This window comes from Periplaneta americana, chromosome 15 (assembly GCF_040183065.1).
Source record: "Periplaneta americana isolate PAMFEO1 chromosome 15, P.americana_PAMFEO1_priV1, whole genome shotgun sequence".
In the NCBI taxonomy this organism is placed as follows: domain Eukaryota; kingdom Metazoa; phylum Arthropoda; class Insecta; order Blattodea; family Blattidae; genus Periplaneta; species Periplaneta americana.
Genome location: NC_091131.1, coordinates 68,093,933 through 68,114,001, shown reverse-complemented (window position 1 = coordinate 68,114,001; position 20,069 = coordinate 68,093,933). Strand labels below are relative to the sequence as shown.

At 33.6% G+C, this 20,069-nt stretch overlaps 1 protein-coding gene across 3 annotated transcripts in view; it reads right to left on the bottom strand.

Moving 5' to 3' along the window:
- Nucleotides 1-8,584: 8,584 nt before the first annotated feature.
- LOC138715095 (acylamino-acid-releasing enzyme-like) overlaps nt 8,585-20,069 on the bottom strand; it is a 30,041-nt gene continuing 18,556 nt past the window's right edge. For 2 of the 3 annotated variants that reach the window (XM_069847610.1, XM_069847612.1), the window contains exons 9-14: nt 18,659-18,796; nt 14,187-14,407; nt 13,462-13,541; nt 11,773-11,982; nt 11,359-11,490; nt 8,980-9,117 (exon numbers count right to left, since the gene is read on the bottom strand). In XM_069847610.1, coding sequence (XP_069703711.1) covers nt 11,391-11,490; nt 11,773-11,982; nt 13,462-13,541; nt 14,187-14,407; nt 18,659-18,796 — 749 coding nt within the window. In that variant the 3' untranslated portion in view covers nt 8,980-9,117; nt 11,359-11,390. Of the gene's footprint in view, nt 9,118-11,358; nt 11,491-11,772; nt 11,983-13,461; nt 13,542-14,186; nt 14,408-18,658; nt 18,797-20,069 lie in introns of all 3 variants that reach the window. The other variant, XM_069847611.1, reaches the window with a different exon arrangement.

The following is a 20,069-nucleotide window of genomic DNA, read 5'->3' as shown; positions in this document are numbered from 1 at the left end:
TTGAGTTCTCCATTATCACCATTTTCATCCCGAAGTTAAAGGAGCATAATGAGTCTGCTTTGCTACAATATTTATAGCAAAGTCAATAGCATTAATACACTGAATTTTTGGATGATGGTGACGGAGTCAGTTCTGTTGTCTTCAAATATCCTTCTGTGTCCTGTAATACTTTTTGTAGCTTTGCAGTCAAACATGTAGTGTGTTTCTTTCCGAAATTTCCTGAGCTCTTTGCAGTGTAAGAGATGGTCTTCATTAAGAATTTTCCTTACTGGAAATGTCCAAGAGTCACATTTGTAACTTCTTTTATAGCAGTCATGAAAATATATATAACAAATGCGACACTGTATCATCATTAAACTGCAGGTTTGAAACTTACCAGATATTTGCAGATTACTTGCTACCACTGTCATGTTACCACAGCGTCATAGGAAAACAAGAATGGCATTACTATTGGCAGATGGCAGAGGAGTCAGTTTTGAGGAACTGAAGCTTGAATACACTTCTGCCAATTCACTGCATCAAGATTGCTGGAAAGATTTAATTGAACACTGGAAATATGTATAACATATACCTTGCATAACTGAACAAACCAAATGATCTACGTAACAGCTGAAGAGAGATTCAGAGTGAGGTAGAGCAGATCAAGCAATCACCTTTAACTTGATGACGGTGTGGTTGAAATGTGAATTAAGTCAAGGATAGAATTCACAAGAGATCATTTTTTGATGCTACTGACTGTACTCTTAAGAGAGAGGGCCTCAGAAAGCACTGATTGACTAAAATAAATGGCAGAAGAGTTTTGGAGTTGATGCAAATAATGAACAGCATGTCAGAGAGAAAGATACATTGTGTGAATTCAGCCTCCACAGGTTTGATGGAAAGTAAAATCTGGATTGGAAACAATGTAAACTACATTATTGGATATGATTGTGAATTCTGATACATACACTAGTATTCTATAAAATCATTTAGTCGCAATACATATGGATGTGTAATAATACAAATTTTTTCAGAATAATTCCACTAGTCTTATCATTTTGTTGTTTAATAATGTTTTCGATGTGTATAAACAATATTACTGAACAGCAAGAGCTTTTCAGAAGGGTTTTCTTTTACGATGGGGCTGTGGATGGAAATTAATTTTTGCTAATCTCCAAAAATCAAACACAAGGAAAATCGTGGGAAAAACATTAATAAGCTTTGAGAAAAATATAAAAACCAACCAAGAAAAGAAGCTCCTGCTGCCTTCAGATTAGCCATCAAATATCAACTGACGAATGCACCATATGCAGAGAGCCCAACAGCAAAATGGACAACCATCTACTAGCCTGTTCCAGTCTTGACGAAAAATTACAAGATGCAGGGAACATCAATGCACTCTACTGGACTGCTAGGCAACAAATGAACTTATCCTCCAATGTTGGTCATTAGAAAAAGAAGAAGAAATCTTGTAATTCAAACCTTTCATTTCAGTGAAGTTTCGTCAATTGAGATGTTAATATAGATTAAGTGAATCAAGTCTTTGATTAACATTACTACATTAAATGTGATGCTATCCTATGGCGATCAATAAAGATGCTAGGGTTTTTCATTTACAAGCAATTAAAACCTACTATTGTCTCAATCAGTGTGAGGTAGTTTATTTTGTGCTGTTGTGAGAAAAAAAACATACACAGGTTTAGGTATATAGCAGAACATGTTATGTACATTGCGATTGTTCTGTACAAACAAATTCAGTTGATACTGTGTGTAGAAGATTTTGTCGAAAATTCCCTATTGCTTGTGTATCTCATAATGAAGAACGGTCAGAGATTTTCAGTTTTACAAACAAAAGAGAACAACAAAAAGGCAATGTAACAATTTATGTAGATAGAAATTTGTTACTTTGACTTATTTTAATTTAAGTCACGCACTCAATACACACATACAAACACATTCATAGACTGTAAGTGTACAGGACGATATAATGTATCTCAGAATTGAGGAGTGCAAACAGGAAGGTTTAAGTTAATAAACCGAAATAACAAAACGAAGAAAGACAAATTAATTCTATTTATTAGTAGATGTATCACTAACTTCACACAAAAGGAGATAGAAAGTGACTTAATGTACAAATATGCTTGTGTAAGTACAGAGATATATTGAATGTTGAATATCGTGATATCAGTAATAGTTGGTGTCACAGGAACTGTAACGAAAGAACTGAAACGCTGTGTGAAATAACACCAAGAGACACGCAATAGAGTAACTATAAAGCAAAAAACCATACTAGCAGCATCAAATATAATAAGAAAAGTGTTATAGTGTGATATGTGAAGCCATGGTGTTTCAAGACGAGAAGTGCCTAGAAAAAAATCTCTCTAACAAGAGATTGCGACAATGACAACTTAATATTACACTTTATTATAAAAAAAAATGCTGAATTTAATCGTGAATGGTGATAAGAGCATTTAATTAATAATTCTTAACTTGCACACATTTTATTCTCAACACTTTTTCATTTCATTATAAAATTATACAGACGTCTTAAAAGATATAACTTGTTTTATAGCATGCATCTCAACAGGATATTATACGAAAAATACATCTGAACTTATTCACATAAGCTGTAGGTTCAATGAACATAAAAAACTTGCAAAAAAAAAGAAAGTGTTACAATAAAATTTTCACCACTATCTTACTGCATGTCAGCAGCCACACTAGAAACAATGTTGACTTATTATATCTGCAGAGTAAACACTAAAAAAAAATTGTGGCAATGCACTTACTATGAATCGTATTTCCATTTCATTCTGGCTTTATAAATCACTCCAAGGGAATGTAATTTCGAGAAATATCTGATACTGGTGATTACAAATAACAGTCATCCCATGAATTTGCCCATTAAAACTTGAAAATGTTCACATTTATTGTTCTCGCTAAATTTGCTTACATATTCAAGTTAAATTACGTAATTATATTTTTCCCATGACATCTCGCAGGATCTGCTAGGAATTAGACCCAGTCTCCTTGATATGAAGCTGTAAACTCATCTGTGGCTGTGTCTGAATTAGCGTATATAGTTGTAATTTTAATCAGTAAATTATCCACAATTCCAAACTAGTTCATGATTTAACTTCATAGAGAGAGAGAACAATTTTTTATTTTACTCAGATTTCAAACTATTGCTACAAAGATAAATACTACAGCTTCTAAAAAAATAAAACATATTATATATTTCTTTTTTCGATTTGTAAAGCACAGCTGGAGTTTAAAATATCCGACTTCAGCATTTCATGGCAAGAAACTGAGATTCTGTTATGTCTTATAAAATTGTCCATCCATACTATGGAGCAAAGAGAAACATAAAAGCACATTCTACTCGTCATTCTGTAATAATAATTATCGTATTATGTTTATTACATTATTAATTCAATACTACAAAAACGGGTGAATAATTCGTTGTAAAAGTGAAATAAGTAAATCTACATGCATAGATCATTGTATTCTGGAAGAAATGAGGGTCAGCGATTTCAATAAGAAAGTAACTGAGATCTATGGGACAAAACATTTAACTATTCCGAGTTCTGTGACCTCTGCAGAAGGTCTGTTTCTGTGTGGGATAAAGGATAAAGTGAATCAGCGTGACGAGCAAGGGGAGACATCTTCGAATGATCCACAATGATGCCCTGTAAACAGGCAATCTTATAACTCTGGCAAGAAATCATCAGCTAGAATCAGGGGGGTTCACCTCTCATTGGAAGATTTCTTACATGAAATAGAGACATATCTAATGGAGTCTGTCTTCAATAATTGATCGTTTTTTTTTTTCAATAATTTCTCAGCAGGTGGCAAACAAATACAATTCTACTCCAAACATGAGCGACCATATTTTCATTTGAAATTCAAATTTTAACGTTTGAGTTCACTCACTGACCACAGTACCAGCAGAATATACAGTATTATTCACGTCTTTTGTTAATGTGTGTTATATGTGTTCTTTTATTCTTTTCAACAAAATATCAGGTAAAGAGTTAATACATACTTACTGTTGATTATATAGGCTAAATGGAAATGTATTTACTGAAATTATACATACCCTATTAAACATAAGAGAATTATTGTGAAGTAGTTTTCACATACTATCGCTGAGCTTATTGTAAGATGAAATGACTGATATGCTTTAAGAAAACAAATGCAAAAGAATTAAATACATAATATGTGTTATTTATTAGGGATGTAAGAAACATCATAACATTGTTTTCTATGATTCCACCATGTCACAGAAAACCAGGGTCAGAACATGCTGTGTATCAGGTTGTCTGGGCTCCACTGAATTACTACAGATGACGTCCATGATACTAAATAAAAACCTTTTCCTGTTTATTAACATGAAACATGTGTACTAGTAGTTTGTCTCAATATTGCGATATTAAAAGACACACAGCTAATCGTATGTTTCAATGTTAAATTCACCTATAAAAAAAACATGGTTGTATTACTCTCTGTAGGTCTGAAGATGGAAGTAATTTAAAGAAATACATTAAGTAAACAATATTACATGCGTCTCAACATATTTCGGAAAGTGAAAAGAATGCTAAGTCCGGATTCCTTCTATTTGAGCCTACATGTATTACGTACTTTATTTCACATTTGTTTGCTTGAAGCATATCAATAATAATCTCGTTATGTTTCATTTATATTTACAATTTCAGGAAATACATTTCCATTTAAAACGCAGTATCAACTCCTTACCTGATAATCTGTTGAACAGAATAAAAGAACACGTATAAGACATTTCATTCCTTACGAGTTATAAAAAACATGCCCTTTCCATTCCCTTCCCAACCCGAAATACGAAGCTGGTAACTATTAATTATTGTTACTGGCAGGTGAGCTGGAAAAAGGAGGATAAAATTGTAATCGAAATGGAATACAAATTATGTATATTGCAATAGTGAATAAAATGGTCTGGTATAGTAGTAAATATTGTTACCGACACAGAAAGAGAGGTTGGTAGTAAGATAGTAAATGCTGTTACCGACTTCAGATTTGCAACTGCCCGCAGATGGCTCTACGGTCGTCCTGGCATTCTATGTTGGCATCGTTTAAGCATTGAGCTGCACATCTTTCTGTGTGTGATCTGTGGCTAGAATCATGCAAGTAATCTTACAGTGCAGCTGTGGACGACAGGAAGACAAAAGTCACCACTAAGGAAAAACTATGCAAAATTGACCTGTTACAGGTTCCAAATGGTCCTGTAGCTATGTGACAGCACAATGAACCAGAAAATCAGAACTCGGAAATAAACAGCACATTTTGTAAAAGTAGACACTCATGATAGAAGCCAAGTACCTATTTCCCTTTTGATTTCCATTTTTTTACAGGGTGTACATCCATATCTATTTTTAAAATTCTTTGATATTTCCCTGTTTCCCAGATACAGAATATTTTTTTTTTCCCCACTGACATTAAAATTTATAAAATGGAAGCTGGAATTAAAGTAGCTATTCATTCATAATTTTTTAACGTATTTTTGTAATTCAATTCTTTTTGTTCTTCAGATCATAACAATGATTGGTTTAATATTAAATATTTATGTTAATATCTATTAAAAAAATATTTACACAATTATGTAAATGATCATTATATACATTTCTAAGTTCCATTCAATTTAATCTATTTTTAAAACAAGACATCAAAGGTCATAGAGCAGGAAGTCAAGCTAGGAAACAAGAATATAGCAATATTATGGTTAAAACCAAAGTTGGTGAATCCGCATTTCGCCATATTTATTAGTAGGCTACCTACAAAACCAATGTCCTCATTGGTCAAAGTCATCTAATACAATGTAATAGGCATTCTTCATTGGATGATGGCTAGTTTAAACTTATGCATGGTTATGTGTATCATGGGTTAAAATGCACAAAAAATTACTTCGATTATTTAAAGTTATGGTACAGTATTAATGAATGTATGTATTGTTAGACTTCTGACACTTTATATGTGCTCAGCCAAGTCAGAGCAGTGGGGGGTTGTCTCACTACAAAAATATCAGTTCAAGGAGGCATGCTTAGTGTAGCGTAATTTGTTTGGGAAGAGGAGTTGAATACACTTTTATCTTATATACAAAAATTAAATAAACATAACAGAAGCAGGAAATATATGTTTTTAGAAGCACAGATAGACTCAGACAGAACTACTGATGTGTTCTGAAAATGCGGTAGTGTTGGTGTAGTGCTGTTACACGCATGTGCAGAGTTTCTGTTCTTGTCTCTCAACATCCTTCTCTCTCACACACTAATAGTCTGAGAATGCACAGAAGTTTATCAACCGAACAGAGTAAAATACTACTACTATTACTACTATTATTATTATTATTATTATTATTATTATTATTATTATTTCCAGGATTTTTCCTGAATTCCCCGTTATTTCGCAGTTTTCTCGTAAGTTATAAAATTGCTGATATTTCCCAGTTTTCCAGATGGGTGGACACCCTGTTCTATTTGTCAATCAATTATAAGCATGTAAATAAACTTATTTAAATTTAAAATCACATTATCACATACAATACAATGCCTATAGAGATCATGTAAGTTGTACTTAACCTCTGCTATTTAATTATCTGATTATTTAATATAATAAGACAAAAAACATTATGGCACAGGCATAAGAGACTTTTATACAATTTTGTACTGCAAATGATACAATTTTGTACTGCAAATGAATCAGTTAATTTTAAACTAGTTGAAACACGACTAACTCACATTAGTAGTTGTTATAACCAACTGCCATTATAATGTTAAAGCACACAAAAAAATATCACAGTGTATAAAAATATATATTCTGTGACCTGAGATATGCCAAACACATCCTTAATCCAAAATTCAGCTGCCATAAATTCCATGAAACAAATTTAACAAAATCTGGTGAATCTTCCTAAAACATACATAACATACAAGGAGCGTCCATAAAGTAACTTTCCCACTTGTCCCACAGCTAGCAAATCATATGGCGCATGCAATAGCGGAACTTCCCGAGTGCTCTCAGTAGCTTCGTTGCATTGGTTGAAGATGGACACTCCAATTCCAGCTCCTGCCATGTGTGAAGTGTGATTAGTGATAAAGTTTTTGAATGCATAGGGCATAGCGCCGATTGAAATTTATCGGCAGCTGTGCCAGGTCTATGGGCCTAACATCATGAGCAAGTAGATGGTGCATTGCTGCTGTAGACAATTTTCAGCAGGACGCCAAAATATGCATGACGAGGAGTGCAGTGGGAGGCCAACCATCATCACAGACGACCTTGTGGAGCAACGCACCATCTGTTTGCTCATGACATTAGGCCCATAGATCTGGCACAGCTGACGATAAGTTTCAATCGGCGCTATGCCCTGTGCATTCAAAAACTTTATCACTGACAGCACTTCACACATGGCGGAAGCTGGAATAGGAACGTCCATCTTCAACCAATGCAACGAAGCTACTGAGAGCACTCAGAAAGTTCCGCTAGTGGATGCGCCATAACAGGACATTACTCTATCACATACATGCAGTTGCTTCGCGCAACATATACTTTGCTAGCTGTGGGACGAGTGGGAAAGTTACTTTATGGTCGCGCCTCGTACTATTACTCAAATTGTAAAGTTAAGCTTTTTCAAACTGTTCAATGGAGAGGTACAGGGTGAACAGATTATGAATTTACCACCCACGCCACTGCAGGGAGTGCAGGAATGCATCATCAGTCTGAGCTGAACAGCTCATGAAACCACACGTGTACAGTAGTGTGCTAAAAAAAAGGTATAGCTAATAATAGGCCGAAGTATTCTATTCCACAAGGAGTGTTTATTTATGATTCGTATGTGTGTACAGAATCAGCTCACGCTGTCATGATTATTCCAAGAAAATTTCTCTGATGATAGAATTCCAACTTGTGCTGTGATTCATAAATTAGTTAACAAATCTCTGGAAACAGAGAGTATTCGAGATGAAAAATGAATACAATGAAGCACAATGCTCACTAAAGAAGTTCTAGATGACATAAGGCATCGCATAGAAAAATTTCCCTTTAGTTGATACCAGAAATGTTTGGAAAACGAAGGAAATCAGTTCCAACATCTCCTTGGTTCACACGAGTGAGTATGGTCTTTTTAAATAATTTTTTTTTTATAATATTATTAGCCAGTACCTTCAGTATTGGTTATAGTTTGGTAAAGTGCAGACTCATGTTGCCACACAGTACAGCCCATGCAGCCATGCATGTAGCACAGGAAACTCATAATCTATCCACCCAGTACACAAACAATGACACTGGACTGACATTATATGAACTGATTATCTCCTACAGTTTCAATAACTGTTCTTCATAATACCGACTGAAAATTGAATACTGGTACCACTCACTATCCATGGCTGTTACCAGTCAATTTCATTTTCTTAGGTCTACTGCCCTAGTAATTCAGAAGAGTTGAATACCATTGTCTGTAAGAGAAAAATCCTAAACAGTCTTTATTACTATCTCGTAATGATAAAGTTAAGTTCTATGGCTTTAAAATGTACGATGTATGACAGTCTGAAATGGAAAACAGAACAGAAGCAACACGTAATAACAAAATGTTGTATTTTCGTAAACTACCCAACTCGATTTTTTGCAGCGTCATATACTTTTTTTTTTTTTACTTTGTATGGTGAAAAAGTAAAACATTTCGTGTCAGTCAGTATTAATCTTCAAAGAATTATTACCTCACACACCAGCATTCATGGAAGCGCAATATATGTAATTTGAGGTAAATATAAATATCTAATCCTTCAACAATTAGACACACAGTTTCCAGATCAACAAAATTAATTAAACATAAACACACTAAAATTAATTCCCCACACCAAACATATACACATACCATGACATTGATTTCAACTGTATCAATGTTACACATTCTTCTTAAAGTGGTCGTTTCCTAAAGCTCATTCCAATAACAGTTTCAAGAAAATTCCAGCAGATACATTATTACCTTTCGATCTTTTGTTTAGTTCGCAAAGTAAATAATTTCATGGCTGACTTTCCCATATGATTCAAATCCATTATTGTTGAAAGTCTGGTGAAGAAGAGTTCAAAGGGTTAACAGTTCATTATTACCTGAAATAGAGATAAGGTGATGATACCATTGGGCTGAATTCAATACTGTCAACAAAATGCACAACTACATTTACAACACTATAATATACCTTGCAGATAAGAGTAAAAAGTGTGATGATAGAGTTCCAAGTCCCAAAAGTTGAGTGAATGAAAATTACTTCTTGTATATGAAGATTAACGAGGAACAAAAGATGGGTTATAATTAATTAATAAATATAAATGATTAAGTGACTGTTTCAAATCTCTATCATGTTTCATTACAATTGTATAATAATTTAAAACCCAACTATCAGTTGCGGACACACTGTATTTGTCTAGGGTTTTATTTTACGTCCTTGAAAAGTTTCCCCATATTTGGAGCTTTCTGACTTGATCTAGATGGAGAAATAGTGAGACTTTCGTGACATGTGATCAGCATGACGCAACATCTTCATCTAAGTCAAAATAGGTATGAGTAAATAATAATAGACAGACAGAGAAACAAATAAATCAGACAGCAAAATATAATTATTTCAGCATTGTGTACTTATTACGATGACAAAGTGCTTTTTATGTTATAGAGTCTACTGGTCCATAGCACCACAGGTTGAATCTGGCATAAATGGGTTCCTATTTAAAAGATATTATATCTGGAGCCCTATTTATACTCAGTAATCTTCTGTATAACCTTACACAAAATCACAAATGAAATAAAGTATTTAAATTTCACAACTGTATGTGTGATTTGATTGTTATTTTGTAATTACTCCTCAAACTTAGTACAGTGAAACCTGTTCAAATCGGAACCTGAACAATCCGGAATCCAGTCTATTTCGGAACAATTTATTGGTCCCGGCAAAATTTGTATGTATTATGTGTAATTTTTCCTGAATAAAATGGAAACTGTCCAACGCCGAAACGGAAACTGTCTGCTACTGTTCAAAACGGAAACAATATTTTGGACACACACTATATTTTGTAACTATATTTTGAAACAGCGTGTAATTTCAAGGAATATACGAAATATGTAGGTCACTAAGATAAAAACAAGTTTTCTTTGCAAAATTGTAGAGGGTACGAGGGTGTGTTGGCCTGTTGGTCATAAATTTTATTACCCTGTTGACTAGGCAGGCGAGTCCCTTCAAAGATTTTCAATGCTTCACACCCGTATACTGTCATAGCTAAACTGAGCGCAAGTGTAGTGATTTCCAGGTAAAAAAAAGTTGCATAAAATGTGGCATTAACATTAAGTGATGAAGTAAAAATTATCGAGATAATGGAAAATTAGAAACAAAGTCTATGTGAAATAATATAGAAGTACAGTTGTGGAAAACTCAGGTGTGACACTTTAAAAAATAAAGATCATAATGAGTGAGTGGCGTGCGGCCAATATTGGTGACACAAAAGGAACCAGAAAGCAACTGTTTATGTGGAAATAAATGAACTGTAAGCCAATTTCTGGATCTGTTCTGCAAAGCAAGTTATTGAACTGGGAAAGAAATTAAATAAACCAGAATTCAAGGCTTCTAATAGATGGCTTCTAATCCAATTAATTAATAATGTGCAGTGATATGCAGTACAGTATTAGAGTGTAGTGTTAGATATTAAATAGAATGAGATTAGTAAACTTTAGTAATGTTTAATGACTAATGAGTGAGTTACGATAATATTTATACAGAAAATGAGATTTTAATCAAGAAGATTCACCAACGTAATGAGCGACAGAAAGCTGATTTAATGTGATGAGTGTTAAATGGAATATTTTGTACATCTTGCAGTTTGCGGCATGCCATTTTGTTTTTCATGTATATGAATGACAAAATATTCCATTTTAATGTCACACCTGAATAACACGGAAACCTGTCCACAACGGAAAAAAAATTAAGACCATGTCACTTCCGTCTTGAACAGGCTTCACTGTACAAAACAACAATATGCATAGCTCATATAAAGAGTTTTGCAATTCGCGGGTGCTCGTATAAAGGGGGTTAAGTCAAATTGTAAGGTACATAAACTTCTCTCCTTTGGTACTGAATAAAACCTATTTGTCACAAACTATGGAGCACTGTAACTGCATCATAGATGGAAGAATAACTTAACCCCTTTAACACAAGAGAAAAGTAATTGTGGATAGTTCAAATCTATACTTATTCCAGTTTAGCCAATTCATACTTAACCCCCTTTACACGAGCATCCGCGAATTATTCCTGTAACTTGGTACAAAATAACAATATGCATAGCTGATATAAAAAGAAAATTTACCATTTATGTTAGCTTTCAGAAGTTCTCTTCACTTAAACATTATGCTCAATAAACCACAGAACAGCATTAATGAGGTTGTCCATTTCCACAGGACCTTGGCTCAGTGGATGACAATCATCATAAAGTAAAAGCCTGAAAAAAAAAATAAATAAATAAATTTGTAAGAAACATGAAATACATAAATTACTAACTCTTAATTCCTGCCTCTCCTTTTAAGGATGGGAAAGCTTTATGCCCCTTACTAAATAATACTAAGCAATGATTTGAATAAGATTTTCTTTAAACATTTCCTATTGAACTATATAGCCAGACATGGAAAAGATTATCTCTTCATTGGATTTATTACAATTTTCTCATCCTGGTATCATTACCAACACAAATTCAACCTTCGAAAGGTAGTGACGTCATACATACTTTGTCTTCACGTTGTTTGCCTTCAGACTGTAATAGTAATTGATTCCTTGACTGCTGGGGACGCGTTTGTCTTTGGTACCAATTGAGAGAAGTGTAGGTGCAGTTACATTGGAAACATAACAAATTGGTGAGCATTTCTTCATCTTCTCAAATTCTGTCATATTTATGTTGTCTATCTTTGTAAACGAAAATCCGCTTTCAACTGCAGTCCTAGAAAAGAAATTTTATGTGAAAAAAATGTGAATTGTTTAAATATAATTTTATTCTTCTGCATGTACGATATATTATTGGATTTTTTAAATTTAATATCCTGAAATATAACTTCAAACTTCAACATTTGATTTCTTTTTAAGTGGCTAGTCACATATGAAGCTCCTACTACGTATATGCACAAGTTACCTTGCAGTGCTGACTGGAAAGACAGACACTGTCTCATACACTTATAATCATAAGGAATAAAGATGAAGAACAGGCGAAATGATGCCAGTGGGTTTGGAAAAAAAATACAAAGAATATTTTTACCAACATTATCTTTTTCAATAATGAAATGACATTCAAAATTAATTAGATTTGAATCCAGGTTTCTTATATACATACCAACATTAGCTGTTTTCATGATAATATCTTGGAAAAATATTTGAGTGCAAGAGGTCAAATGACTTTATTGTCAAACGCCTGGCATTAGAAAACAACAACATTAGCTGTTTTATTAATGATGCTTCAAATTGAAGTTTTCAGTAGGTATAACTTTTGAGACATAGAATGATATAATCTGAGGTTGGGGCACATATTAGGTCGGAATCTGTTTGCCCTGTATGACAAAATAACATGTGAATAAGAAAGGCAGGATGGATGAAGATGAAGGTGATAATGACGACGAAATTAACACAGAGTCCAACACCGAAAGTTACCCTGGATTTGTTCTTAATAGGTTGAGGGAAAATACCGGAAAAAAGCCTAAATTAGCCACCTAATCCCAATCAGGATTCGATCCCGGGCCTGATAGTTTCAGATTACTTTATTATGTTACTATATTTGAACCTACTTACTTACTTACGGCTTTTAAGGAACCTGGAGGTTCATTGCCGCCCTCACATAAGCCTGTCATCGGTCCCTATCCTGAGTAAGATAATAATAAACCTACCCCAGGTTCGAACCTGGGTCCAATTACACCACGATCTTTCACTTTACCAATACGCTACAAAGAGCTACGTAGTACAATATTGTTGAATTAGGCATTATGAATGCTTTCATGTTTGCTATCTATAGTGTTTAATTTTAAACAAAAATGTGTTCATGCCAAACAGAGGAAATACTGTACATATATAATACATTTTATACTTATGCTTATCACTAAACACAAATCTACCATCATATCCCACCTCCCTCAAATCCATTTTAATATTATCCTCCTATCTACGTCTCGGCCTCCCCAAAGGTCTTTTTCCTTCCGGTCTCCCAACTAACACACTATATGCATTTCTGGATACTACAGCTTTGTAATAACAAAATTAGATATTTTAAGAAAAATTACATATCTTTTACAAATTAAATTTAACAATAATTGTGTACTACAGTATATTAAAACTTTTTTCAAATTGATCAAAGCTCGATTAATCTAATTGATTAAATATTTTGATCGATCGACAGCACTAAAGTAAAGTAAACAGACAAATGTGTAGAACTCACCAATCTGGTATATCAGTTATTGAAACCATTGCAGAAACATCTACGACTGGATTTCTTGCTACCACAGCTTTGAATAAATTCTGTAAAGATGAAAATATAAATAAAATTTGGAAATCATAGTGAAAATATAAGAAAAACATTATATAAATATCACAATACAAACAAACAAGTGCGTCTTTTTTAATTTATCATGTAAGTTTTATTTTCCATATTTAACAGCTCTACCTGATATGATGGTAGGCCTACTTGTGTTGAGCATCTCCCTATAATATTGATTTTTACAAATATGTATCGAACATTTTAACTGAAAGATATTTTAACTTGAAATATTTGTGCATAATTCAGTGCCAAATAATTTCATATAGATTAATAAATTATCAAAATATTCTGTCATAGCACACACAACATCCAACAAATAAATTCACAAATTATATTTTTCTTGTTAGTGTATAGCAAGTTTGGACGAAGTGTTGTGTCTTATTATTCCATAAAATCCAAGAATAATCACCCATCGTTATGAATGGTTTTACTTAACTATTGTATTATTTACTAATTATAGTGATGTTACACAGGAAAGATAAGGATTACTACATAAAAATTCAAAAGGGACATACTGTACATATACAGGCAAACTGATTCAGTTTCTTTTCATCTATATGATGAGTGAAGTATACTTAACTTAAATTGCACATACAATGACAATACAAAGAATTGCGTAACATTACCGGATATTGTCCACTAAGATGAGTTACAAGAAATCCTCCATGAGATCCTCCAAATAAAAATAGCTTTCCTGGATTTAGAAAGGAAAACTGTTTCAAAGCTTCCATTGTTGCAAGATGAACATCTTTCACATCTGAATCTCCTATTCTTCCAAGCAGAAATTCAACACTGTCTTGTCCAGACCCTATAGATCCTCGATAATTTATCATCAGCATCCCAAAACCTGCAATAATTAAAAATTCAACATAATTATCGAGACATCAGTACTTTGACGAGCTTCATAACATAAAAAACCACAATGGATTTTAAATAAAATGATGTTTCTTTATGTTTCTTACTCAACACTAGTTATTTGGTCTATGTATCTTGCTGAACAATAAAATATAGAAGTATTCGAAAGGGTCTTATAAATAATTTCTGAGATATATTTGTTGAGGATTCAGAATACTATATTTTCTAAAGAGAAATAACACAAGGGATTTATGATGAAAAACTAGTCTCCATAACGCGAAATTAAAAAAAAAGTTTTATTTAATGATGCTCACAACTGCCGAGGTTATATCAGTGTCACTGGAGTTCTTTTACATGCCAGTAAATCTACTAACATATTATGTCTGTCGCATTTAAGCACACTTAAATATCATCGACCTGGGCTGGGATCGAACCTGCAACCTCGGGCACAGAAGGCCAGCACTAAACCGACTGCGCCACACAGGCCGACACGCGACATTTAGTTAACATTTGCAGATGTATATTTGAAAAATGGTATTAAAGTATTAAAGTCATGATTTCTTCTACGATACAAATATTTAAAATGTATACGATAAGTGATAACTTGACGTCTCTAAGCTCTCAAAAAGTATCATGGTATTACCAAAAGCCTATGAAAATAAAAACACCAAAAACCCTTAAAAATAACGCCAATTTTGAACAGAAAAAAGTAAAACGAAAATTGTAGGTCTGTACCCATTAGATGAATATGTCAAGAGTTATAGTTTTTTTTTTAACGAGGACATGACATTGTAGTAGCTTTTTGTTACAATATGCAGTGGTGATATTCAGCCAGTTCGGATGAACCGGTTGTTAAATTATTTCTAGGTAATATTTGCAATTACCATGAACATATACCGTATATGTTTAACATAGGTACACATGAAAGAATTGGTTGTTAAATTTCTTGAATATCACCACTGACAATATGCAGAGGAATAATAAATTAATTATTATATAAGAAACGGGAGTATGACAAAAAAAAAAGCTGTGTCAACCATAATTTTCAATTTGATTTTCTCTTGGAATTTAATAACTAATAATCTCTCTATTTTAGAACAATCATCAACATTTGTAAACAATGTAAAGATAAAGATACCTTTTTATATACCATGAAGGAGCTTAGGTTGAGTTTGATGCTTTCATTACATTGACACTAGCATGAGATGATGTCATCGGCACCATGCTCAGACTATCTTTTAACCCCAGGAAAGACTTGGTATGATATTCAATTTGAGAGGAGACTGAGTGAATCTCAGGACCATTCTGAAAGTTTTGGTAACGAGAAAAATCTCATCACCACCTCCAAGGATTGAACCTGGGACCTTGCAATCTGTAGCCAATTGCTCTACCAACTGAGTTACTCAGCTGCCTTGTAAATAGGCCTAATATTTTCGCACTTAACTCTGCAAGCAAAGTAACTAAATACACTACACTGTAAAAATACTTTTCATTTAGTACTTTTACGAAAAAAAAAAATCGATTACATTAAGTTAACTGTGATTCAAGTTTGGGATATTTGCCGTCTTGTTTTTAATGCTTTGTTACTTTTACTGATTCAATTTCCAAACATCTATCACATTTATGTATTGCAAATGTGACTTTACAGTCACCTATTCAGCTGGATCCATTATTATTTACCAGGTGACTAAGTGGCAATTGCAATATATGACTCACATATGCCAACCATTAGCTTGATGATATGGCGTTGTTAGCAGAAGAGGAGGTGATACTAAGGGATATGCTACTGGAGCTAAATGACAGCTGTGAGCAGTATGGAATGAAGATAAATGCAAGCAAGACGAACACCATGTCGCAAGAAAAATAAAGAAGGTAAACTTGCGAATTCTAAATGAGCAGCATCCACATATGGAGAGTAGCCACGAATATATTGAATAAACAGTTGCAGTTACCCGATGAGGGGTGGTCCTCCAGCTTGGAGGTTGGGCGAAGGGCTAACAACCCATCACGTAAAAAACAGCTTATTACAAAACCCCAAAATAAGAAGTTGGGAGGCCGGAGAGAAAAAGACCTTTGGGAAGGCCGAGACATAGATGGGAGGATATTAAAATGGTTTGAGGGAGGTGAGATATGATGGTAGAGACTGGATTAATCTTGCTCAGGATAGGGAGTGATGGCAGGCTTATGTGAGGGCGGCAATAAATCTCCAGGTTCCTTAAAAGCCATAAGTAAGTAAGTAAGAAACTGTATAAGTGCAGCTGAAAATAAGTATCAGCCTTTCTTCTTTGTAGAAATACAATTTGAATAACAAAACTAACAGAAGTTCAAGATTACTATCAATGTTTATGTAAGCCAATACTTGGAGCTGCAAAGTACATGTTTCAAACATCACATCAGTCACATATAGTTTTGTATATATGAAAGAAGAAGTCATTCTCTTCAGTAATCTATTAGTCAGCATAATCGTCGTTACATCCAAATTTCGTGAGGTTCAAATCCTGATGAGAAGCATGGCTTTCCTTAAATAAAAGTAATGTCCAGGGCCCCAAGTCATTGATATGCAGCATGTAAAAGAAATCAGTTTCTGAAAGCACTCCAAGTGCAATGTATCAGTCATCTCTCTTCCACGTAAACATTTAACTCTGCTAGTTATTGTTATTACTTATTATTCTGCTATCAGAGAGTAATCCTGCCTTTCTAGTGTCTCCGACTCTGAACAGAACTTGATTAGTCAAAATCCGAAGAAAGTATTAATTGAATATATGTTGAGGCAATGAAAACATTTTCAATCAATAAGAATCCCAGGCCTGTTTCTTACACATAAAAGGATGTAGCAGTACATGCAAGAATATTAAACAAATACTTAAGAGATTACATAGAAATTCTCATGTGCTGACATGTGCACGCACGCACATACACACACACACACACAGAGTACATATTATATACATACATGCAGTAGAACACCAATTATAAACTGTAATGTAATGAATGGACTGGGGTAAATAGTTAATTGGAAAACTGGATAATTTGCATCATACTGATTTTTGTGTGCAAAGTGCACAATACAGTATTCCTAAGTTCCCTGTATAATGTAACGGCTGTAGTCTGCATGCTACACAGCATTATGTTAAATAAACACTCGTTTCAACTATCACTACACTACACTCTAAGAAATAATAATACATGACAAAAAATACGGTAAAATGGAAACGTTTCTCAGTAGTTTACTTACACTATTTACACAACTTCTCTCCATGCTTACACTTTTGCGAAGGAGTACAACTCTTTTCTTTGTAAATTATTTACTTTGCTTAGTTTCGTTTTTTTTATGTTCATTTGCACTTATTTATGGCAAGAATGTCGGTAAATACAGTACCATCTTTCTGTTTCAAAAATTCTATTATTCTTACTTTACTTTCAACACTACATATTTATTGTATGCAATAAATTTTTTTTAAGCACATTAGAGTATAGACATATATTTACTATTACAGCATGGCCTCCAGGAACCTTGAAGTTGAACTATAAAGGAAGTCTTAGCTCTTGGTAGCAGCACTGTACATTGTATTGTTGTCAGTAATTCTCAACTCTCTGCTCTGAGATATAGCTGTACTGATGTCAACATGAGAAAAATAAACTCGCAGAAAAAAATGGATTATCTGCTGGTCATTATAACAAAAATTCATGCTTGAAATGGCAGTTTGTCTCTGTTACATAAAATTTTGAATTTGAATTTCACTCTACCCAACAGAGATATGTCATTCGTAATCTGTCTCTCTTTTTCAGTCGAGCATTACATACAAGTGATGTAATTCAGCAGAAAGGAATAAACCCACAATGTAAGAAAAACTGAGCCATCTATGAATTCTGTTTCTCTGCAATCATTATACATTCTGAACTCACTTTTCTTTGCACAATTAGACTGATTTAATAAGAGAGTTCTATATAAAATTGGGAAGAATGATTTATCCTTTACTAAAACTGAATTTTATCTGCTTTTCTTCCCCCCTCCAAGTTCCAAATTGTTTGGGTTGGCTCTTTTCTGCAGAATGATATCCAAATATGATATTAGGATGCCATGAAATTAGAATATTGTACCTAGAGGTTAAACACTTGAACACTTCTTCCGTGAGCCAGATGTCCAGTTTTGAGGCTTGAAAAGAAAAGTTACAATTAATATAAAGTTTACATGTGAAATGTATATATGTATATTTACCATTTATGGTAACTAAGTTCTTACCGAGTAGTGCAAAAAATGCTGCTTCCATTTTATAATCGTTCATGAAACCAGAATGGGGTCCACCATGAGGCCAGATGATGAGAGGCACATCATGGTCCTGTGGGCTCTCGGGACCAAAATAGATTGCACTGAAAGATCCTGAAAAAAAAAATCATAGATGCATTTGGAACTATATACGACTTCAGAAGGGCTTTTTAAAAATTCTGCGTATGAAAATCCTGAGCACATCATTTTACCCTCACTCTTCTAGACACCTCAAGAATAATGATTCAACAGTATATGAGTTAAAAATATAAAAGCATAATGAACACTAAACTTTGTGCTTCTACTGTATTTAATCAAGAAACGCAAATAGGGATTTCATTAGATTAAGACTAATTTGAATCGAACAGAATTAAAATGTCTGAGCTCCAAATAGAATTTCAGTAGAAGTAAAAGTACAGCTGTATTAGGTCAATTTCAATAATTATCAGAAATACACTTCATTAGTTAGTTCTAAAAAATGAGACATTTCTTCTATAAGCAAGGTCTATGTAAGTCATCAAAAGAACTTTAAACAATTACACTTATTTCTGTAACAGTAAATTAATTTCTATTTTTTACAGTAGTATAACTTTACGAAACTTGGTTTTTTTTAATTTTTATTAATTAGATATTTATTTTTATTTTATTGGGTTATTTTACGACGCTGTATCAACATCTAGGTTATTTAGCGTCTGAATGATATGAAGGTGATAATGTCAGTGAAATGAGTCCGGGGTCCAACACCAAAAGTTACCCAGCATTTGCTCGTATTGGGTTGAGGGAAACCCCCGGAAAAAACCTCAACCAAGTAACTTGCCCCGACCGGGATTCGAACCCGGGCCACCTGGTTTCGCAGCCAGACGCGCTGACTGTTACTCCACAGGTGTGGACAATTAGATATTACATTTCAAACTCTTCACACATTAGTACAAAGTACCTATCACATTCAGTGTTTCAATACGGTAAGACAAGGGTCATATAACTTACGTAGGTGGTTAAAATTTGAGCCAGACTTCTTCTTTTCCTTAAATTAAAATAATGTATTTACACATAATAATTCTAGGTAGGCTTAATCTATAATACATGCTTTAATTTTTTAATTATCTGTATTTTCTTTGTCAGCAATTAACGAGAAAAAATAAACATGCAAGATATCTGTGCCTCGAATGTTGTTGCACAGCGAATTATCATCAAGTTTCTCAGTGCAGAAGGAAATGGTGGTGCTGAAATTTATACCGTATTCTAGCACAATTTCAGGAAAATTGTTTGTCTCGTTTGGTAGTCTTCAAAGTTGTCCAAATCGCTTGGACTTTTGTCAACAAACAAAATATTTAAGAAGACTTTGAACTTATTTGAAAAAACAGACGAATAAATGTCTCTGAATTGG